We start from the raw sequence: 25,740 nt of genomic DNA on the forward strand, positions 1-25,740 counted from the left end.
TTATATATATATATATATGCATCCCCCCCACTAGGATAGTAACAATAATGAATATATATACTATTCAAACACCAAAAAAACGAAACTATTACTGCAAACCAGATTGCAGAAGATTTTAAGACTTTGTTGAACATAAATTTCCTCTAAATAAGACTCGTAGCAGCATTTAAACTGTTTCCTGACAAAAGAAAGAGAGTCAAAATGGCGCTGTGTTTCAAGAAATGGGTGATTCAGTGAAGCCTGAAAACGCTTCAGTTTACTACATAATGTATTGTAATTTCGAATGGCCTGAAACTGAATTAAATGATAATTTAGATTTAGAAATTAAATAAATGTCGATATGTATACAATTTATTAAACTTGCCAACAAGATTGATGCACACCATTATTTTTAATACAAATATATTTTAATACACAAACAATTTACAATGACAGTTATTATAAATAATGGTCTATGTACAAAAGTTTTACAAACTTACAAACAATCTGGTCCTATATCTGGTCTGGAACTTCCTTGATGAGATAATTAATTTTGAGTGGATGTAGATACAATTCACTTAACAGGGAGCTAGCTAGCTCTGTGTTTTTTGTTCTTCGCTGGCCACTCACCGAGTTTTCCACCGCTGAAGTTGTATAATGTTTTCGTAAAAGTACTAATGTCTGATGTGAATCCGCTGAAGTTAAATGGTTTGCAATATTCGAAATCTATAATCGTTCCTGGTCAAATATCTGAAGTTTCCGATTAATAAGCCTTATAACAATCACAGTTATAGTTTCCAAGGTTTATAGCATACCAACTATATCAAACTAATAATATATATTGTCTTTTGGCGCGGCGCGTTGGTTATATTTATAGGCATGAGTAGAGGTTTTCGAAATTTCAGCTTATGCAACAATATAAACGATACACTAGTGTTTACGTACACACATATATTGTTGATTCTTATACTCGAGAATTTTCTGCAATTTTATTGAATAGGCGGAAATTTCGCAATACAGATTTAACAGTATAAGCTATGCACATTTCTATATATAAATTTAACTTAAACATTGATATTAAAATAAATATAGGATAGTAAATCCGTCACACCTCCCTCCTTAGAGAATTAAAAATTGTCTAACGCCAATTTTTAACTAAGATATTATGTATATACATTGACAACAATACATTAAATATAATACATTATCAAATAATTATACAACTTCAATAATCATGACAGTATACAACACAATCAATACAATGCTGTTTTCCAGCAAATAAGATATTTCTTTTTGCATCTTATCGGCCTTGATTGGATTCACACGATAGGGATGTTGTTTCACAGAAGAAGCATCACCTACATCTACATCATGAACAGCTATGTTGGTTTGATTAGGAACATCCGGAAATATAGATTCGTAGTCAATTAATAAACTAGCAAGTTAATTTTTCTCTTCAGGAGACAGGTGAGTTTTGAACCAAGATTGGCCAGAATCTCAGAATTACTCAGTTTGATGTTGCATTCATCTCCAATATTTTCAAATTTACTGGTGTCTGACTCAAAGCAACTGTCATCAGTATCAGAATAACACTTAACGGCTAAAATATTTTCGGATGCATCTCATATGTGATAGGGCTTCAACATATTAGCATGACACAGTTGGGTAGCCTTTCGACGATCAGGTGTTTTTACAACAAAGTCCGTATCATTAACTTTCCGAACAACCTCGAATGGACCATGATACCTAGCTTTGAGTGGATGTCCCATAATGGGTAACAATACTAAAACAATGTCACCAGGAAAGAACTTACGCTCTTCAGCTTTGTGATCATAAACATTTTTCATTATTGCTTGGAATGGCTTCAAATTTTCCCGAGCCGATTTACAAGCACGTAAGAGTCTGAACAAAAACTTGGAAACGTAATCCAGTAAATGCATTTCTTCCAGATCGTCCTCCAACCATTGTTCCTTCAGCAACGTCGAAGGACCACGCACTGAATGGCCAAACACCAACTCAAACGGGCTAAACCCTTACGACTCCTGAACTGACTCACGAAAAGCAAATGATAATAAATTAACTCCTTCATCCCAATCCTTCTCATTATCGAGACAGTAAGTCCGCATCATATATTTTAGGGTAGAATGGAATCTCTCAAGAACACCTTGCGATTCTGGATGATACGCACTAGATTTTATCTGTTTAGCACCGAACTGATAAACAACTTGTTGAAACAGCCCCGACGTAAAATTTGATCCCTGATCAGACTAAATTTCTTTGGGCAAGCCTACAAAAGTAAATAAATTAATTAAAGCCTTAGAAATATTTTGGGCTGAAATGTTTCTCAAAGGGATAGCTTCAGGGAATCGAACTGATGCGCACATGATAGTCAACAAATACGAGTTTTTGGTAAAGGTCCAACACAATCAACAATCACATGACTGAATGGTACTTTGAAAGCTGTGATATATTTCAAAAGACAAAACTGAGAAATGTCTTGCCTAATTTTTGGCCAAAAGAAATGCCTCATAATTTTGTCATATGTCTTGTTGACACCTAAATGACCTCCCACGGGGAGTTCATGGCCAATTTTCAATATTTCAGAACTATATTCTTTGGGAATAAAGATTTGTTAAACTACAGACCAATCCTCTGAAGATGTCGCATCTGGTGGTCTCCATTTCCTCATAAGCACACCGTTTTTGAAAAAATAACCATTTGGAACTTTCATTAGTTCGTCAATAAGACTTATATTTGGAAGTACTCTTTGAAACGGTTCTGTTTTCATCCTATTGACAAAATGATTTTATTTATAGGAAAGAGCAACATCACTGATATGACATACAACATCTTTAATAACTGCAAAATGGTCAGTTACATTTGTGTATAATTACTGAACATTTCGGAGTAAACAAATTCCACCAAACCAACGCTAAATTATGAGAAATACAAGATTGAATATGGACAAAAATGTTGGTATAACTGAAGCATATAAAGATAGATAAATATGTAGATTTTATTCGATTATAAATGTTATCTATCTATCTTACTTTCTGTGTCTAAAGTAATTAATTTGCTTAAACACATTAAGGCTTTTAAGGCCATATTATTATATTTTTACCTAAAGGCTTTGGTCTTTGTTAATCCACAAATATTATAAGGATATGGGAGTTTGATAACATCGGTGTTATAACCTATCAACTGCAAGATATAAATATAGAAACAGAACAATTAGTCAAGAAAATGAAATAAATAGATTACACCACGTTCCTAGCTCTAATGGGTATTACCAGACAAATATAGATGAAGTATTTACTTAAAGAATAGAGGGATCTAATTAATATGGCATGATTTTTCCGAAACATTTGAAACATGACAAATATACACTTTCAAGCTTACAACATTGATGTCGATAGGAAACGGATGGTGAATAGTACATCCTCTATCCCACATATAAATATAAGATGCTTAATATGAACTAGGAATATTCTGAGCAAATAATCTTAAAATACATACCATATAAACGTTCTAGAAAACAATACATGACCAGTCAGCTTCTTTGAATCAATATAAGGTGTGAAATTTTCGAAAAGCTTGGAAAGTTTTAGTTGCGTCACTCGATGGAAATGTGTTAAACTCATGCATGTTTTTGCATATGGAAATAATATTTGTGTATTTATTTTATTTTGAATCTATAAATGTTCACATGCACGCTTTACAATATTTGAATGATCCATTCAATAAGTTCACATAAATCATTACTTACCCTCCATAAGTTATGATACTTCATATTTCGATAGTACCATATTGTATAAAAGTATTTAATCCGCCATATTTTCAGGGTTCGAAGGCCGAAATATGCTTATAAGTAACCATAAACTTTAAACGAATACAATTCTTTTATTTGAACAATTAATGAACTCAAAATTACAATTTGCCATGAAAATATAATTTTTGGAAACAACGTATTTCAATGAAAATTGTATTGCAAGGGAATGTTTTGAATTTAATATTTACTTAATGCATCTAAAGACTTTGTTTCTCTTATTCAAAATTAGATGTATTTTATCAAATATGTATATATATATATAAACATCATTATTTAGGCCTAATTTAAATCTGCAAGGCAGGTCGAACATCTTGAGGAGTTATTGGATTTACGTTCAAAATTTAAATTTACAATAGTCACTATAAGCTTTCATATATATATATTTACAATAAATCTTTTTGTTTATTGTAAATTTTAAGTATGTTGGAATTTTATTCTAGACTTTTAGAGGGTTTACATTTTATTATGTAAGTAATTTATTTATATCTTAATGATTTGAATCAGTGCTCACACAATTTGCTGTGATATTTTATATATTTTTTTAAATTTATGTGTAAATCATATTGTTTTTGAAGTGAGAAGAAGTAAAACCCGAAAGTAGCGAAAGCTACAAAACTGGTTATCTTTGAAGAATAAGTAATTTTCAATGATCTTAAAAGTTGAAAAGACGAATAAAACAAATTATTTCATGAAATACACATAGATATAATTAATTAATGAATTAATCTTTATATAAGTAAAGTAGATGTGTTGTAAGTAATATCTATACATATTTATATGTATTTGTGGTATTCATCTGAATATAGATGAATGTTGTGTAATTCAAAAGCCAGTATCAATTGTTCACTTTACTTAATATTTTCCATTTCTTTTTATAAAAAGAATAGACTGTTTGTAGTTAAGCACAAAGCTACACAATGGGCTATCTGTGCTCTACCCACTACGGATATCGAAACCCGGATTCTAGCGTTGTAAGTCCACAGACATATCGCTGTGCCACTGGGGGCCTAAAAGATTAGTAATAATTCAGTGATGCAAATTACAAGTTACTGCAAAACACTAGACACGCATAAAAAATATTAAATGTCTTTTATCATTTTGTGTGCTCAATGGCATTCACTTATAATTAACGTTTTACACAAGTAAGGTAATATCCGGAATTTCCACCAGCTTCTATTTTACTTTGTGGAAAAATGATCGCTCAGATTATCTTGCTTATCACATTTTTGGGACTTCCGACAGGCGTTCTTATTGTTCTTGATCATACATAATCATTGTATTTTGTCGACTAGTTGTGAGTGTGGACAGCGTGGCAGTTTATTAGATATTGTTATATCTATTTTTATATTTGGATTTTGTACTGAAATATTTTACAACAACTTCTGTAATCCCTTTTTGAAATTGGAATGTCGTCTCATTTTATACCGGATTAAAAACAACATAAGAACAAGTTATTCTTCTTTTAAGAGATCCCCCGGTGGATCAGCGGCTAGGTTACTGACTTACAACCCTTAAATCCGATGTTTGATTTCTCGACTTGGACAGAGTACAGATGCAGCATTCCATAGCTTTGTACTGACAAAAAACAATAACAGATGTTAAGAATGTTAAATGTAACTACTATTTCCTCACCGATGTATTAAGATAATAAAAGATAAAGGTATTAGTTTTTAGTAATTGATTTTGTATTGTTAGAACTACATTCTGTATTTACAGAATAAATTTTCACCCAAAAGGTTTCTATCCAACGAAAAACTATATACATATATATATATTTATAAGTGCACGTAGTATCAGGCATAGAACTAGAATAAAAATTGTTGTTTAGACACAATAACCTGCAAGAATAGGATTCAATACTAATAAATCTAATAGTGTCTATCTTAAGTATGCGTATGCATTATTTACTTGATTTTTAGTTTATATCTTGCTGTGTATCTCTACTTTATACATCAACATCATTCTGTAGTTAATTACAATAATACAATAATTTATTGCATGTATAGTATGACGAAATAATTACACGTTAACAATTACGCACCATTTTGTGTGTTTGGTCCTTTTTAAATGCACTTACACGTGCTTCACGACCGCTGAGGTTCAACATCATCCAAAACCTTTGATATATTCCACACGGATAAAACTGAGGAAAATGAAAAACAATTTAGAATAATTGGTTTACATAATGTAAATACTCTGTAAAACCCAAAGGTATATCGCTAAAAACGTTACCTTTGAAAGAGTGATGTTTTAAAAATGATTAGAGCATTTTACTGCCAATGGGAGATTAAAATTTAATGTGAGGAAAAGACTCCAAGGTAAACATCGACATAAATAAATTCTGAAATATAAAACAGACATAGAATTAGAATAAAAAATTGAACTGTTCGCAGACATTTTGTAAAAACAAACAAACAGTGATCTATGTGAAACAGCTGCAGCCAATTGGTCTAATATTTCACATCTGAACATGGTCAAACATTTGAACTTTGTTAAGTATCATAAAAGTTAGAAAAACGAAGAGGACAGTATGCTGCGGATTAAGTTCTTTGGAAACATTAGGATAGTTTTTGAGATGAGGCGTGACCAGGAGAAGCTTAAGTAAAAGGACTGACATGACCTAGTTTCAGTTGTGGGAACGTTATAGCTGTGACAGTCAACCATTCAGTTACGAGTCGCTACATAATAATTAGCGGGTGTTAAATGGACTTTGAAGTCTTTGTCCTGGTGTAGCTCAGGTTGAAAATATCAAATATACCTAGTATAAGAAAGATTGTGTAAGAAAAATAATGAAATATATTGATGGTCGTGTAACGATATGATGATGTTTTTCGGATGCAGAAATATGGGCTAGATACGCTGTCAGAGTAACATGAAAGAACTAGTATCACGATAATTCTGGTTCGTTATGCAATACCTAGTGGGCGACATTTATTTGGTTCTGACTTTGTATTTCAGCAGAATAATGATCCGAAAAACACTGCCTTCCGAATAAGAGTTATATGGAGGATAACGGAAAAAAATGACGCTATTTAAATTATGAAACAACCAGTTCAAAGTTCCGATACTAATTTAATTGAAAATGTATGGTAATATTTTGAAATGTATTGTTGTGGAAAGAGAAGTCATGTAATCTACAGAGGCTTTGAAAAATTAAAAAAAAGAGAAGAAATAATGGTCAATAATCTCAAAGACCAAAAAAGGAGGTATTATTGGGTGTTAATTTATTTAATTTGTTTTGCTACGAAATGAGCTTCATATATAAAAGCTTATGTCGAGTTCACATATAACATGTGCATTAGAACAATGCTCTTATTTTGCAATTTTTTTGAAAAATACTTTGGACGAAAACTTATGAGTTATTTTAATTTCATCTTACAGTTTCAAACTCAGAACAAAATCACCATTAATCTAATTTTATCCACTTTATTCAGACAATATTATTCACGTGGTGAGGGTTCTTGTCATCAGACTTGGCTTCTAAAGGTGCAGTTTGTTTTCATTGTTGTTATTTTAAGCCATTTGATGATGACTGGAAGGCTTTGGTCTAAGATTGCGAATGATCCAAACCAGACAGTCTCGCTATGTTCTACAGCTGCGGGAAGTATTCTAGATGACGAAAGTTACAGGCGTTACGTGCAGTGAGGCAAAGAAGGTTATCCTGATGAAACAACAAGTTTGTCTGTTGACCAAGTCACTTTGTCATAACTTGCAGATTTTATTGATGTAAAATTTCTTGATATCCATGGGCATTCTAACGTAGAAACACTTTACAGGTATGTTTGAAGCCTTGTGTCAAAATACTTGCATCACCCGGTCACAGTCCCTCAACTACTCGTCACCAATTTCTGACCAAAACGAGATCAGGACACCGCTACAATCCGGGGCTCGTGCTCCAGCAGTGAATATAGTGCAGATAGCCTGTGCGTATCTTTGCACTGAGAAAACATCAACAATAGCAAGATCAGGATTAAACATTTAAACACTAATTTACCTAAGTGGATATCCAGTATAACAAGAGAATGCAAAAATTTATATTGATTACAATGCACTGATTCATCAGTTGGATATACCCTCTCTGTCAGCGATATATTTGGCCGTAATCCTAATAATATTTCCCAATATTCGGTCGGCTTAGGAGACTTAGGCTAGTCCTAAATTTATGAACTAAGCTAACAATGGAAGATAATTCTGGTAGAAAAAGTTTACATCTAATAAAAGATTAAAAATAATACAAACAAATATATGACACATGTTAACCAATAATTCACTACAGTTTAAGAATGTATAATGCATAAGCTGAAGAAACAGGAACTGTAATTTGGTAAAAACACTGATATTTCATCACACTCATAAGCATTATTCACCATTTATAAATGGCTGCTATAAATGAATTTTCAAATAAAAAATTGTATTATGTAATCCAGCAAGCTTGATGAGAGCAGCTTCATATCCCTAATGGATGGTATCCGTCCCCCTGTGGCCACATTGGATACAATAAAGTCACTTTGTATTTTTTAAGAGGATTTGAGGCAGTCGTTCAAAGATCCTAACAAGTATTTGTCATATTATAAAAACACTTCAGCAATCTGTAATTTCTGTTCTATCAAGCTCACGTTATTTACAACGTTTTGGCGTCTTGCAAAAACAACTGCGAGGTATACTAATCCACTTTCTGTTATGGATTCCGTCCTTATAATTACTGAATTATCTGGATCTCTTTACTTATTTAAAGGCTGTCTGGATATTTTTTTGGAGAGCGCAATCTGTCTCATGTGCCATTATTGCACGCAGATTAAGTCGTGATATGTCAAAACTCCTTCCAAAGTAACGTAGGTAAGTTCAGCTTGTATCGAGATATACTTCACAATTCCATACATTTTGCTGTTTTAATTCCATTTATAAGCGAACAAAGAAGCTTATTAATGTATGATTTGGTCTGTAAATGTAAGTTTTATGGTAAAATTCGAAGTGATGGACAACACAAAAATATGTTCTTTTCCGAAAGAAATGTTCGTGTTAAGCTATTTTTCTTAAAAGATATGATGTGTTTCCTTATGTTTCTTGAAAGAGCCAGGGGCTAAAAATGCCAATATTAGGACACTATCTGAAGATGATATTGCCTAAATCGAAAACGTTACGTTACATTTTCTGAAAGTGATAAAGCGTTACATTTGGCATATCTTTTCGAATGTGATTGGACGTGACATAATAATATTACTATTATAAGACATTTTATAGCGTCTAAATATATAAGTATTATGGTAATTTGGTTTATTTTGTTAAAGATTCTGAAGACGTTAATGATAAGAAATATTTCTTTAAAAATTTTAAGCTATGAATAAATAAAATCAGTATTAGGATACGTTTCTGGAAGAGATACTACCAAGAACTGTGAATCTCACTGAATTTTTCGTGAAGTAATAGATCCCAGATACTCAGAACAACTTTTATTATATAGTTATAGATTTTTTTAGGAGCATTAGTGAGTAAAAATTCATTGCTAAGATACATTTTTTTAAAGTAATGATAATGTCTAAAAACGTCAATTTTAGGTTATAGTTCTATAAAGTGTTTGTTTGTTTATAAGCAAAGCCGCATTGAACTATCTGCTGTGTCCACCGCGGGGAATCGAAATCCGGGTTTCAGTGTTGTAAGTCCGCAAACTTACCGCTCTCCCATCGAGGGACTTCTTCAAAGTGATGGTGACTAAGAGGTCAATTTAGGGCACATTTCCTGAAAACGATGTGGCCTAACAAATGTTAGGTACCTGTCCTGAAAACGGTAGAATCTAGACGTAAGTTGTATTGTGAACCTGTAAACGTCCCACGGGGAGCAGATTTGTCCAGAAAAAACACAAGCACACAATTTTGTAAAATGAGAGTGCTATAAAAATTCAATAAGATACTTCTTTTTTTAAAGTGACAATGCCTAAAAATATCATTGTAAGCTATCTCAATGGAAAAGGACAGGAAGTAAGAGGCCAGCTTTATGGACATTTTCTTTAAGTGACAGGGTTTAATTTTTCTGAAAAAAAAATTACTCGAAATTATTCATTTTATTGTAGATAATAGTGTCATTAAATTTTTCGGTAAGAAACTAGACTTGGTAATGTCAGTGCTCGGCTCTACGGGTCTCCTCCTCATTCTGATTTTCACTGAAAAATTGGTGTGCTGTGTTGGCCATTTTACGGTCCATGAAAATGAGAAGGAAAAGATGCATTTTACATTCAACAGTCCGGATGTTTGGTTCAGTTGCATTCCAACAAATAAATGTCATCCCATGATCGACGTATTCCCACCCCTGGTTAATTTTATGCGATTTGCTTCTCTGGTCAAGTGTCCTTCTCCAGTAAATCGATTAAAATGGCGCCCGATTGTAACGGAATTCACGGGAGAAAGATTTTAAAATGTGACAGTTGTAACACATTTTATTGAGAAAGAAAATACTCATTAAAATGTGCTTATTGTGGATGTTCACCTGCTTGTCGTGAAGCAATTTAGAAATCATCAGATGAATGTTTTCCTCACAAATGAACCAGTCAGAGTTTAACCTTGTTGAATGTTTGGAAACGCATGTTCGGTCACAGGCATTACTAATTTGACAAATAAAAATTTCGTTAGCAGAAAAATACGGACCCATCGTTTTCGTTTATCAAGGAGGTAAAGTGTCCTAATCTTTTTGTTTTTGCCCAAAATGGGACGCATTCGGGTCCTAATTTTTTTTTATTTTATGGGGAAAAGGGGTTAAGATTGTTTGAAAAATCTGTTACTTTCGGTCTAATATTGGCACGTTTAGGTACTAGCACTTCCAGGAAAGATACTCTAACAAGGAAAGTTAAGATAATATTAGGGGAATTAAGGCAATATTACACTAGATACCTAGTATTATCATTACGGTATTAACAGTTAAGACAATATCACTGCCAGGAAAAAATATTCTAACAATGACAGTTTTGGCCATTATAACTTTAAGAAAAGATAGTATTCTACCTGCCTTGCCAGTGACTATAGAAAGTGGGTTCAAATCCTCATTCTGAAGTTTAAAAATATCATTTTTAAAAGAGCCCAAAATTCTAATGAAGGTTTATCTCAAAATTTTCCTCAGTCTATCTGTTGGACAAAGCTAGTTCAATAAGTACACATACATATGATTTCTCTTATTATGTCCATAATATTGTATGGATTTAAATTTAATCTTCTTGATATAAAACATTCACTTCACTAAACATAATATCTGCTATTAAATAAATGACCAAAAATCCTTTAAAAAGCTGTAAAAAAGCTTCTTATCTTTGATAATAATTGATCATGTATTCATGCCTTTAAAAATAAACCAAATAACTTAATCAGAAAAAAAAATAGATCAAGTTTATAATTTCTAGAGAATAAGATAATATAAGTGAAATTTTAAAACGTATGGATTTGGAATCAACATCTTTGAAGTGACACAATTGTTAATCCTAAATATGGATATGTTATGTCGAACAGAAGTATTACCCATTTCTTTATATAAAAGTAATGTTGTTATTTTTCTGATAAGACTCCAACAACAGTTTTTATGACCATTGACTTGGGGGAGAAAGGGTGAACCTTATTAAAACATCTATAGATATTGTTTTCAATGAACACAAAAAAGGAAAAAAAAAGTTATTTGGTTTCGGATATTTGCGCAAAGCTATTATCTGCGCTAACTCTCTTTAATTTTGAACTGGTAGACTAGAGGGAAGGCAGCTATTCAACAGCACTCACTACCAACACTTAGGGTACTCTAATCGAATACTGTGGGATTTGACTGTCATTTATAACACACTCACTGCCCTAAAATGCGGCGCACGGCTTTACGGCAACGAGACACGAACCATAGATCTTCTGATCTACATCTCAGCACACTAATCACTAAGCCACATCTTCGTTGTTAGCTCTCCGTTGAATTAAGACAATCAAATTAGTTAGCTAAGTTTGGTATGTTATTAAATAATAAAAGAATTATAAACTTTAACATCAAGTATCTAGTATGTGATATTTGTTTTGCAGAATAATCAGATATATATGCAGCCATGTTCAGTTCCTTCGAACCTCTTCAGGTATGACCTCATCTTTCATAACCTACTGCCTAACGTACTAGTTAAACGTTCGGGGAAGATATAGCGGCCACCAGGGGGTAAGGTATGCAGGATCAGATCCTAACGTCGACCAACCAACCTGCCTCACTTCCCGGAGGACTAAGGGTACAAGCCAAGTTTGGTGACAATCAATGCAAGCAGTTCGCCCAGTTGTTTGCTGACACACACACACACACACACACTCAGACTTTTGTCAGTTAATGGTTTAGCTAAACCGTACCATTGTACCTTCGTGTATTTCACAAAATAATATATGTTTTACTTTTGCAATACAATTGTCTTTATGTAAATTAATTTTATATTACTCTATCTGATTTCGTTTAACACTAATTCCTACTCTTACTGAGATTAGCAGCTAGCGACCTCTGTTCTTGCGGATTTAGTTAGTTCATTTTATAGTTAACCTTTCACTTCATAAATATAACTTGAGCTTCGTCTACACGTTCTATGAAGCGAACCTTTAAATTGTAAAATATTTTGAACAAATCCAACCAACTTATGCGGCTTCAATAAATCAAAATGAAGACATATATTGTTTGTTGATATGTGGTTACGCTCGTTTCTTCTAAACGTTACAAGCATTGTATAAGTTTGGGTATAGACGTGTAGGTGATGAGAGAACCATACAACCCACAGCTTTTTCAATGGCATCAGGTGTATATAAATGCGCATGTGCATGCACATTTATATATATAAAAGAAACGTATAGTTGACGCTCCGGGGATCATGAGATGACATAATTGAGAAATGTTTGCTTTGTGTCTAGTTAAGCACAAAGATACACAATAAGCTATCTGTGCTGTGCCAACCACAGGTATCGAAACCCGTTTTTTAGCGTTATTGGTCCACAGACTTACCGCTGTGCCACTGGGGGGGGGGGGTAGGAATTGCAGTTAAATTTTAAGTCAGAGCTTTCTCGTTCAACCACAGATTAGTAGTTGTAACTAACCAAAGCTAATATTTGGTCAGAAAACCCCTATACAACATTACGTAATTAACGGCACTGAAGATATGTTGCGTGTAGCTATACAGCTATGGCCAAAAGTTTGGCATCACCCTAGAATTTTAGGGAAGAAACATAATCCAAACATGTTACAAGATGATACCACAAAAATGTACCGGAAGCCATAATAGTAGAACTTAGTATTTGCAGTGAATTCCATGGTTTTTCAAGACTTCCTTAATCTTCTCAGGCATGGATTCAACGAGGCATTGAAGGGTCGAGATATTTCTCCATGATGCCTTTAAATGTAACATAAGTCAGTAGGTATTCTTCATTTTTATGGAGCAATATAATTCTAGGATAATGTAAAACTTTTGGCTGTAATTGTATATCATACCCTACCACGTCTAGTGTTTGTTGAAATGAACAAAGGGCATATCGAACATTTCAGGTGACATACATTGTTACTACTGTATTCTTAAGATGGAATGAAGTTGGTCTTTCAAGGGTATCTTACAGCGCCACCGATACATTTATATCCAAACGTATTTTGGGTGCTTTATTGTCTCTTCGAAAAAAAATATACAAATACTTTCCCGCAGAGGGTAAAATAAAAACAGGCAGAAGTGTACAAGATTGCGAAAGCATTTACTTCAAAGGTTATCAAGGGGTATGCCTAATTGCTGTGATTATACAAGCAGCAACGTTATTATTATTATTAATTCCAATTGTTATATGCTCTTGATTTGCGTTATTAAAGCATTAGTTGTAACGATCTGTGCTCAACTATAAACATTAAAAAAAATGTATTAAAAAATTCGATATGTTATGTTACATTTACTACACTTGAAAGTTTTGACTATTGGAGTTGCCGTCTTTCTTTTGACTGTCTATTTGGACGAGACAGCAAAATATACCGGTAGAGAAAGAAGCCATTGAAACAGACGTTAGCTTTCTGTCTGAGTGTCAGTGTCAGGATTTTCTGTATATGGGCTTGGATTCTTCTACAGAGGTGTCTGTGACTGGTTGGTGACAAATTTAGACAATAAACGGACAGCACACGATCCACTTGTTTTAAAATAATATAGTCAACACAAGTCAAACGTATGTACAAAAATTCTTTACTCTACAGGAAATCACAGTTTTATCTAACACTCTAAATAATTATGTTTTCTTGTCAAAAGTCCACACAGGCTGATTCAATTACTTTAGAATCCAATTGACAAGACGAATGTTCTTCTCTACTTTGTTGTTAAAATACAGCTGTGAAACACACTATAGGATGCACCAGTTAAGGCTAATCACTCAAACGCCGGCTAGCTAATTTCACGTTTTCTAACTTAGTTTCTGACTGAACTTCACTTGACTTGCAATTGCTTGGTCGCCTATATATATATATCTTGTCCAACTGAGGCCTCAAACTGCGGGACGATATGATGTAAGAATACTCACATAGCTAGAAAAACGTGGAGGTTTCGAGAAAGATGACGTCAACAATACTACGACAATTGAACTACACACACAACGTACGACTCTTACCGATCTACGTAATGAAATTTGTCATAACTATTACTTTTAAAATAATTAACTTTTAACACTTTTGTTATGAAAACTAAATATTCATTAAATATTAAATCACTAAATGTGACAACATAATAACTATTGAGCTAAACAGTTTTGTATATCCAATAGACAGAGACCAAACAAACGCGATCTTTGTGCTAACACTCCACATGAATAAGCTTCTAAGTTACATTCAATTATCAACTTCTGCCCCAAATTTTTAAATATTAGAATAGAGTCCTAATTATTAAATGCAGCTCTTTCCGTTTCACTAGTCGTAATTTTATATAAAGACTTTCTGTTATATACGTCTTCTTATTTATTCACTTAAGTTACTTTGCAAACTAGAACAAAATTTATTACCAAAAGTAGGAGTTAATATGCGTAGGTCGTTTCAAGAAATTATATATATATATATACTAAGTATGAAAAGTTGATTTTAGTTCTCAGTTTCCACCCAGTTCTCCTATACTATATAAGTGGTACTTAGCACGAACTGTAATTATTGTTCCATTATTAAGTTATCGTGACACTTGCTGCTTCATTCATAATACAGCTACGAGGCCATAGAGTCTTCAGAATGGTTTCAAAACAGATGTTTCGAGGAAACTTGACTGTAAAACGTCAAACCGAGAATTTGTAATATTCCCACTGAGACAAACCTACAATACACACTCTCCACTCTTCTCATGTCTCGACATACCATGGATAATTTAGAATAATGAAGCGAAAACGATCTTTTAACTAGATGTCCATAGTTCGTGCACGATTTTTCTGGCCAAAAGAAATAATTTAGGAGCTGGTGGCTATTTTTTTTTCTTTTTTTACTTAGTCAAAATTGACTGTAAATTAACATATAAATTGGTACAGTTTTATTTATTCAATCTGCTGTTTACATTTCTGTGCAGTATAAAGATATAGCCAGTTAAGATGTGGCAAACTACGATGTCGTCCTCTAATCATCTGAACCTTTTGTATCTGTCTCATGAGTTATCACTATTTAGATTAAATACGTAGATCAATTGCAGTACAGTATAACTAAGGGAGCTTCTGGAACGTCACATTAATCTTTCTATATTCTCCCCGCTCTTCTGGATAACGAATCGATAAATAATTAGTATTATACAGTAATTTGTTGGTTAGCGTTTTAGCGTTGTTTTTATTTGTTTGTGAATTTTAGATACTGATCTGTAAACTCATAAAAGAATGACAATAATGTATTTTTTGTGTGATATGTTTCAGATCTTAATGTATAGTAAAATATGGTTGGAGTGCAAGACATTGATAGAATACCTGTCTGTTGTTAGCGTGATTCATATATCACATTATTAGCTGCAAAATACCGAAACGTTCACATTATAAACAATGGTTTTAAGATGAATTATATGTGCAACGTTTATGTTTAAAATCTGATTCAGAAAGAATGACGTAATACACGAGTAACTGCAAAATTAAGGAAAAAAAAAACAGGTTATGTGATGAAGAAAGTTTTAAGGGGAGGATCACGTGACTAAGGACATTTTCGTTATATTTTGCCTACAAGGGAAGAGACTAATAGTGCAATATACTGTACACGTAAATTATGTACCCAGTTTGGCTTTGATTGACACTTTAATCTTCAAGTTACCGATTTGTTCATTATCATTCAATTCTGAATGGGGTCCATACATTGCATCATATAAAATAATTTTATGCGTTTTGCCTGTTACAACACTCAGTGTACAAAACCGACCGAGAAAAATTGAGTTCAGTAACTAATTTTATACGCGTGTAAATACATTGAGGATCCCCAGCGGTAATTAGTGGGACTAACTACAGTACTGTTGGTATTTTTCTCTATTCTGTTTTACTTTCTACTCATATGATATTATGGACCCCTAACCAACAAAGTATGGACCAACAAGTAGCTTACAAAAATATGTTTAAAAAAGCCAGCACGGATCACATAGGTAATTCTAGGATCAACAGTTTATTTTTATATATTATTATTATACAGAAAGTGTAACTTCTCTCAGTATGCTGTTGAACTCAAAAGGTATAACAGTTTTATTCTTGAGTTGTATTAGATTTATCACATTTATATTGAAATAGAAACGTCTTAACCGCAATAAAGTCACAAAGCCAATAGCAGACTATTTTAAGTAATTGAATTTTGATGTCCTAGACGACTAGCGGATGTTTACGTGGGGTTTGTGCTACTGCATCTTCATGGGAACAAAATTTTAAGATGGAAAAGGAGTTGTTCTTCTTATGAGGAGAAGTCAAGGCAAAAGAACTGAAATGGAATGTTTTTAGAAGCAGAAAGAGTAATTATAGGGACAAAAAAAGGTTATTTTGGTTAAAGTATTGGATCATTAAACTTCTATCGTACCCATAAAATAATAATTTATTAATGAACACCACATAATACTCAAACCTTATATTCTAGATATGGAATTAAGTGTCTTGTCAAAAATATGATAGATTGTTTTAATTTAGCTCCTCTGTGGTTCCTCGTTAATACAACATTAGAATTGATTGCGGATAAACGATAGCGTTCAGTGTTTCGTTGTTACTGGGCTTAAATCCCTTTTTTTTTTATTGATTTTGTTAGTTTGGACGCATACTTTGTTAAACCTTCTAGACTAGTTGTAACGATAATCAAGCTTACAAAAAAAACATATCGAAGATTGCCAGTTATTATTCATTACTTATTTTATTCATCAATAATGATTCATTTTAATACACGGTAGTTATAACAAGGTGTAGACCTTTTTATGCAAATGATTTTTAAGTCCAGTCTAAAGTTTTCTAGTAGTGGACACAACCCAGCTTTGTTATCACGCACAAATGATGTTCACGATTTTTCTTAATTGGGTCGTTCCATAAAAAGAAAAAGAGTTTTAACTATTCTTTCAAACTTTGGAGTTTAATGAGAAGGGCACATAACTATTTCTGGAAAATAACTATCCTCTTTTTTAGCATTATTGAGATTTGAGACATGTTAGGCTAAATGGCGCCATGATTGAGACGAAGAAACATATAACGATTCAAATTACCCTAAATGTCAATATTTTCAAGTTATTAAGGCTGTAGAGAAGCCATCGGAGGCTGAAGTAGATGAATGAAAATCATTTCATGAAAATAAAATTCTCAGAAAATTGGATTCAGGGTCAAAAACTGTAAGATAATTGAACAAAATGGAGATCACAAGTTAGTCAAGATTTCATCAACTCGCCAATACGTTACTCTTAAAATACGCCACTTGTAAGATATTGCACTTAATGGCATTGATTAATACACGCGAAAGCTTACATAAATTTCCGAAATAGCATAAAGTATTAAAATTTATTTCCTTCAAAAGAAGGTGCCTTGATTATCTTAAATATACAGAATTATTATCTTAAATAATACGGAATGTATCGTTAATGAATAATTCAGTTTCTATAATTCAAGCAAAGTGTTTACAAAGGGACATGTAAAAGAGATTTACTCGTCAAGTCTTCAAATATACGTTATACCATTTATCTTATACATGGGAAATTGTTCATTTACAAACACCGTTATTTTGATTTATAATCGAACGTTATAGCAGACTTCCTAAAGTTCCTTCCAAATGATATTTCCCCTTGATCTCAAGCTATCTGCGCTAGCCGTCCCTAATTTAGCAGTGTAAGACTAGAGGGAAGGCAGCTAGTCATCACCACCCACCGCCAACTCTTGGGCTACTCTTTTACCAACGAATAGTGGGATTGACCGTCACATCATAACGCCCCTACGGCTGAAAGGGCGAGCATGTTTGGTGTTATGCGGATTTGAACCCACGACCCTCAGATTGTGAGTCGAGCGCCTTATCCACCTGGCCATGCCGGGCGTGTAGCTTTGTGCTTAATAACAAACAACAATCTTAATCTCAAAGTTTTAAATTTGCATATTTTAATTAATTGTTTTCATCGATTAGACGCCAAATACCGAAACGTTCACATTATATACAATGATTTGAAGATGATTTATACGTGCAACATTTATGTTTAACATCTGAATGAGAGAGAGAACGTTGTAATAAATGAGCATCTGCACATCTAAGAAAAAACAACAGGTTATGTGATGAGTGTTGTTAGCTTTATTGATACGTTGCCCTGTTTTATATTAAAATTACAGATAATTATATCGCGCTGAAATCAGATTGGCTTGTCAGATTTTATTCCTATATACTGCTCCAAAGGTCTTCTTCATCATGTACAGTTATTATAAAACATCTAAGAATGTATGCACAGTGAGTGTAAAGCTGATTGGATATACGATTAAAATGTAGTTAGCTCCTTACTTACAGATTTCGTTGCTGTACATTATGCCTTAACTCGTTGGTTCGCAAGGATTTCTAATTGCTACTTCTCATCAGGGTGGTAATAATTTAGAAATTATTGCCAGCTCATGCCTACGTTTATATCTTACTATGCTTTTACAATATGTTAACTAAATATATATAAATCAAGAAGAAGAAATATATATATATATGTACATATTCATATAGGACTAAGATAGAGGAAAGGGTCAAAACGTCCTGTTAAGTAGGACTCGCACAGCGTTAGGGATATGACGTCTATTAGATTTAACCTCTATTTGCAGGTCTCACATGTGAATAATAATAATATAACAACTTAAAAATAAATAGATGTACTTCACCACACAACTTCCATATGTAAAAACTACTATTCCCTATTTGTATTCACTCGTGGGAAGGTAGTTGCTCCTGATGAAACAGAATTATGAAAAGTAAAAATGGTTACTACAAGTGGACATTATGTCACATATTCATATGAATGGTATAATAAGAATAGAGATGTATAGATTAAAACAATCTATTATTAGAAGAATGAGAAGTTAGATTTCCCTTAAGATGTTAGATTAACAGTTCTTGTGCAAAGATTCGATAGAAATAACAAGCTGGAGACATCAACGTTTCGACATGCGCAATAATTTATTTGTATAAAGTTTAGCATATATTGTTTGCTTTTACTTTATACACGTCGAAACGTTGGTGGCGTCAGCTTATTATTTTTATTGAGATTTATTTGCCCTTTACATTTAAAAAAAAAAAGCACCAGTAAAAACACCACCAAACATGCACCCTCAAAATTATACTGTTAGTGTGTTGTCAATTGGACGAATGGGTTTGTTGTGTGATTTTATGTTTGAGACACGGACAAAGGAGTTTTATAGGTATATGTATATTTCCGTTTTTATAGCAAACTTTACCGTAAGGCTATTATGAGTACAAGCTATGTTTCAATTTCTCTTAGAAATAACTATATTTTCATATGTAAAAAAATATTCTTGTTTTATTGATATTCTCCCGTTATCTGTTGTGTAAATTAATCCATTGATACATATGTTTTGGCCTATTTTCAGGTTGTAAATTTGTTAGCATGATGAAGGATATTAATAAAAAGTATCCCGCTTAATCTAAAAAAAAGAGTAGCGGATTTTTGTTCGTATCTAACGTACGTTTATTTATCTTGTAGGAAGTGACTATATTGCAGAAGAGAACCAATCAACCAGTAGTAGCAGTGGAGGAGCGCCACCTAGAGGTTAGTAATTTTTTTAGTTATGTGAAAAATACTCACGTGTGCGCATACACTGTGTTAATAAATTTGTGAGTTTTTACTGTTTACTAAGCAAATATTTTGAGAGTCATCATTTCCTCTCACGACCACTTGGGTGTTGCTGGCACATATTTGTTTACTTCTGTGATAAATGTCGATCCAGGTTTCTGGATAGTACACCAGAAAAATGTCATTTTAGATTCATTCATGAAATGTTTTTAGGGAAGCTAAATGTATATAATCACCCTTTTAATATTAAACCCGTGTATAGGAACTTAATGGTGAGGATTAACATGCTCATATGTATGCAGAATTGTTCTGGAGAAAAAAATAAAAATTGGGAGGGATTCGAACTAGAAACGTTGCTTTTCGAGCAGATGCCCTTTAAATTAAACAATTAAGTCATAGTATTTATTGAATGCCCCAGGTGTCAGTCTTCGTTTCTTTCAGCAATAAAGACTGAATTTAATACCACGGTTATTTTATTTAGTTTTGAAATCAGGAATGTGCCGATTGTTAAATTCTGATTTGTACCAGTTCTTCATCTGCTTATTGGTCGGCTATAATAATAAAATTGATAATCATTTTTATAAACAAATATAGATCAATAGTCGTACTTGCCATTACTATGTTCTCTTATCTTGTTATTTTCAGTGGCTACTGAAATTGTAAAACAAAAAACAATGCAAACAAAGTAGTGCAGAGGCACATAGATAAATATTATTCAGATGACTTGAATAAATATACTAACCGGAACAACAAAAGGAATGTTGATGACCGAATTCAGCGTTCCGGCTAAGCTCTTCTCTATGATTTATTAAAGATCGTTAAACCCAAAATGATTATAACCGTGGACATAACATGGAAAATAAAAAAGTTCTAAATAACAATGAAAAGATTCAATATAACAATTAGAAATCAATTTCCAAATAACAATAAGAAAATAGAGGTGTTATATAACAATGATAGTAAAAACGTTCTATGCGGTAGAGAGACTGGAGTAAAATACTACAACAGCGATACAATCAACAAAAGTTTGAATAACGAAAAGAAACGGGGGTGGTTGATTGAAAGCTGGTCTTCTGCCCCATTTGTCATATGTAAAACTATCAATATAATCCTAAGTTACACAACGGGAAAATGTGCAACTCTGGGATTAGAGGATACTTGGAGATACAGTGGAGTGTTAATTTAATACAAGTGCTTATTTTGTAACACTCTATTGAGTAGGTAAGTATTAGATCAGAGGACGAAAACAAAGATGTGGAGAACATTTGCAATTACTGATGTAGGGTAACCACTTTGGGAGAAAAATATATTGAATTCACAAGTACATAAGTTACTTCTATCATCAAATAATTAATTAAATCGAAGGAAATGCGAGTGAAAAATGAAATGTAGAGTATGTAGATTTAGTGTGAGTCTGTGGGTTTCTAGTGAACGGCAATGGTTAAGTAATAGTTTTGATAGTGATGGCTATGCCTAGAAAAGAAACAACTAACTTAGAAACTTGTACGATAAGAATCAAGGAAGAATGAACATTGAAAATGTACTTATATTCGTTGGTAAAACAGTAGCCCAAGAGTTGGTGGTGGGTGGTGATGACTAGCTGCCTTCCCTCTAATCTTCCACTGCTAAATTAGGGACGGTTAGTGCATACAGCCTTTGTGTAGCTCTCCGAGAAATTCAAAACCAACAACCAACCTGTTTCTAGGAGAGGGAATTGATCAACCAGACCTTGATAATTTCATCGAACAGTTGCAATCTCCCTTTATCATCTTGGAAATATTAAATTATTACAATATTTACTTTAGGGTAGTGGATATATAGATGGGAGGATTAGCACAGATAGCCCATCGTGTAGTTTTGTGCTTAACAACAAACAAGCAAACAAACAATGGGAAAGATCAATCCAATGAGTGCTAGCTCTCGTATCCCAACCTCTCCCTTTTCAGTACTGGAGAACTTACCATTTTCCATTCCCTGTGTCAGAAGTTTACTGCATAAATCTGTTCACCTTCTCTTCTTCCTTTTTTTTCCGTGAAAAGTAGACGGTAATTCCCATCTTTCTAATAGTGAATGGCTTCATTTACTTTCACCATACTTGTGTGCCATGATGGAAGCTGGAGAAGGCCAACTGACCCTTGTTCACAAATCTCTAAGAGCTTGATCCTTTCATTGTTAACCTCTCATCTATTAACAACTGTGTGGAGGCAATAACTGATCGCATTATCCAGACAACTTTCCTTACTTATCCTAAAACTTTCACATGCTTTCCATGACATCCTCGTGCATGGTGGAAACGTGATTTACAAAGGGCATGGAGAGCTTAGAAATGAGCGTGGGATATCTTCAACAAATATTTCACTTTTACTATCTACTCAGCCTTTTATAAGGCTCGTATCCATGTCTGAAAAATCATATGTTAAAGTCAGAAGAAATGATGTATTAAATTCACTTCAAGTATTTCTTCCACCGCAAGTTCCAAGGTCGTTTTGGACAAGATTTGAAAAGTAAATGGAAAATATACATCTTATCCTCTCTCAAACTTGCGACCTAGTGACTGAGAAGTTCTTGAAGTACAGACTATTGCTAACACCCCTTGGAGAATGTTTACTCCCCACTCAAGCATCTCCACCTGTTCCTTGCTTTCTTGGCCATCTTGGCAATACATCATTTAGAATTAATGCATCCAATTCGAAATGATACACTATCTCTCTCTTGCCTCTTTCGATCTTATGGTTCTTTTTTACTTGGATTTGGCAGGAAAAGGACTTTCCGGTTATACAACTCCCTTTTTCAAAGCCCAGGAAGGATTGCAAGATTCTTTAATTGTATGCCTCTTGCTTTCACTAGTTTTTTTATATAACCTTCTGGAGAGGATGGTTAATGCACATCCTGTTTGGTGCTTTGAATCAAATAACATCATCTCTGACACTCATTGTGTTTTATGTTTTCAACAATGTTTTGTAGACCATTGTGTTCAACTAGAAACGTCGATTACTGAAGCATTTCACAAGAAGGAGCATCTTGCTTCTATCTTATTTTATCTTGAGAAGGCTTAAGACACCATATGGATTTTGTGTTTGTTTGAAGTTAAGCACAAAGCTACACAATTGGCTATCTGAGATCTGCCCACCACGGGTATCGAAACCCGGTTTATAGTATTGTAAGTCTACAGACATACCGCTGTGCCACTGGGGTCACACCATATGGAGGTTCAGTATATTACAGAACTTCCATTCATACATGATGCATGGCCATGTACTTTTTATTATCCATAATTTATTAGCAGAAAGGGCATTTTGGGTCCATGTGGGAGCAACAATATCCTGATCCTTCCCTCAGAAGCTCAGAGCACCTCAGAGTTGTGTCTTTAGTCTCATGTTATGACACTGAACAACTCCCTTTTACAGCTGTAAACACCCTCCCTGTAAAATATTTTCAGATTTCCTGTTGGTTATTGAATATGGGATACATATTCAGCTATAAATTTCCCTCGCTGAGTTGATTGAGTGAACAACTGGAAATGATTTAAAATTTTCATCATTTAAAACTATTTGCATGCATTTATACCAACAGTGAGGATTACACTCTGATCCCAGCTTCATCAGAGAAGTGCACAAATTCCAGTTGTGACTGATACAAAGCTGCTAGGACTTCCTTTTGATAATATACTGACTTTTATTTTACATATAAAGCAGCTTAAAGTCAAGTTTGCAAGGTTACTGAACATCCTCTTTTCTAACTCTTGGGAGTTGGATAGTTGTTTTATGCCCAAAATCTATCTTGTTCTCATTCGATCTGAACTGGACTGACGGGTCTCTGGTCTGTGAATATGTTGGACACTGTGTATCATTAGAAGCTTTGGCTCTATATAGGGTCTTTCTGCGCTCCTCCAGTCCAGAGTTTGTACTCAGAGTTCTATTAATATTTTCTTTATCTCAGATGTTTGCAGTATGCCACATAGCTCTAATCACTGCCACAGCATCCCACTTGGTAATATATATTCATAGATCTATGGACTCTGCTTTTTGCAGATAGATGATCTAATATTCCAACTTTTGGCCTTTATATCTAGGCAAAGTTCACTATGCCGTGTCTGAAATTGGGCAATATTGCTGAATTGAATGACCAGCACATCCTACCTAGGCTGTTACAATCCTCCTTTGTGATCTTTCTTTCGGTTTTTCTGAAGAAGTCAGTTACTATTTCATCGAAGTCAGACTTGTTTCCAATGAACAGCCTTTGAGCATTCTCCTATTCCCATTTTCACAGATGGCTCGAAAGTAAGTGACTTTGTAGTCCCTACCATGGCTTACTGCAGCTCTGTAGTTACTCACATGATCTCCTCTACAGACTGTGTGTTCACTGCTGGGTTGTATGCAAACTCGCTTGCTCTGGACTACATAGAAGCTAAGAAACATAGTAATTTTACCATATATATATATACCAACTCACTTAACTCTCCCACCCAGTTCTTTTGGATATGCAAAAAAGGCTGACCCAGCTATCTATCTCTATCCCCTTTTTTGGGTTCTTGGCCATGTCAGAATTTGAGAAACCGAACTCACCGACACAGCAAATTGATCTCCACCAGTGACATTAACCTTGTCTATTCCTTGTTTAGATTTCAATATAGTCATCACGGCAAAGCTTCATGCTAGTTGGTGGATGATATGTGGTGAACAACGTTTGGATAAGCTTTTTGACATAAAACCTACTATCAATGATTGACCATCTAATTTATGCAAAGAACTGAAACGAGGAAGTTGTCTTCACAAGGTTGTGCTTTGGACATTCAAGTAACCATTATTCAGATTTTGCTTTCCTGCTGTCACTTCGATAATAACCCGTCCAACAAACATCCTCGCCCTTTCAGCCGTGGGGGCGTTATAATGTGACGGTCAATCCCACTATTCGTTGGTAAATGAGTAGCCCAAGAGTTGGCGGTAGGTGGCGATAACTAGCTGCCTTCCCTCTAGTTTTACACTGCTAAATGCTAAGTTAGAAACGGCTATCGCAGATAGCCCACGTGTAGCTTTGCGCGAAATTCAAGACAAACCAAAACCAAACCGATAATAAGCGGCGGCACCATTTTAGACACATTTCTAATCAAGATATTCTTTTAACATTGGACAGTATTATTGGAAATGATGACACAGTCCAGGTGAACCATGTCTTTAGTTTTTAAGAGGACATAGCCTATTTTAATTCAATTTAATATTTTAACGTTATGTAAGGTAGCTCTTTGTGTTTTGTTTTTAACGTTACACACTTATTTTTTATTATTCTATTGTATTTGTTGTTAAAAAAAACAAGATAACTTATCCAGTTATTTGGCATGTATGTATAGTAATCTAAATGGCCTTTCGCCAAAAAATCTCCAAATCAAATCATAGGTAAGGTGTGGTTACCAATCGCATACATATTACATTAATATTTTCTTCATTTGTAACATAATTTATATCGTAGCTACAGTATGAAAATTTATTAGTGTAAAAATCATATACTTTTATGGGGTAACACAAATGTACACTAAATGTATTGCTTTATTCTGTACAATGCCCCCAGTGGAACAGCGGTATGTCTGTGGACTTACAACGCTAGAAACCGGGTTTCGATACCCATAGTGGGCAGAGCTCAGATAGCTCATTGTGCAGCTTTGTGCTTAACTTCAAAACAACTATTCTGTGCAAAATATTCGAAAGTTTTC

At 33.8% G+C, this 25,740-nt stretch overlaps 1 protein-coding gene across 10 annotated transcripts in view; it reads left to right on the forward strand.

Annotated features, from left to right (window-relative positions):
- LOC106474893 (coiled-coil domain-containing protein CG32809-like) overlaps positions 1 to 25,740 on the forward strand; it is a 386,694-nt gene that overhangs the window by 142,252 nt on the left and 218,702 nt on the right. For all 10 annotated transcript variants that reach the window (XM_022383530.1, XM_022383634.1, XM_022383845.1 and 7 more), the window contains one exon: positions 19,944 to 20,009. In XM_022383530.1, coding sequence (XP_022239238.1) covers positions 19,944 to 20,009 — 66 coding nt within the window. The remainder of the gene's footprint in view (positions 1 to 19,943; positions 20,010 to 25,740) is intronic.

This window comes from Limulus polyphemus, unplaced genomic scaffold, assembly GCF_000517525.1.
Source record: "Limulus polyphemus unplaced genomic scaffold, Limulus_polyphemus-2.1.2 Scaffold0, whole genome shotgun sequence".
Taxonomy (NCBI): Eukaryota; Metazoa; Arthropoda; class Merostomata; order Xiphosura; family Limulidae; genus Limulus; species Limulus polyphemus.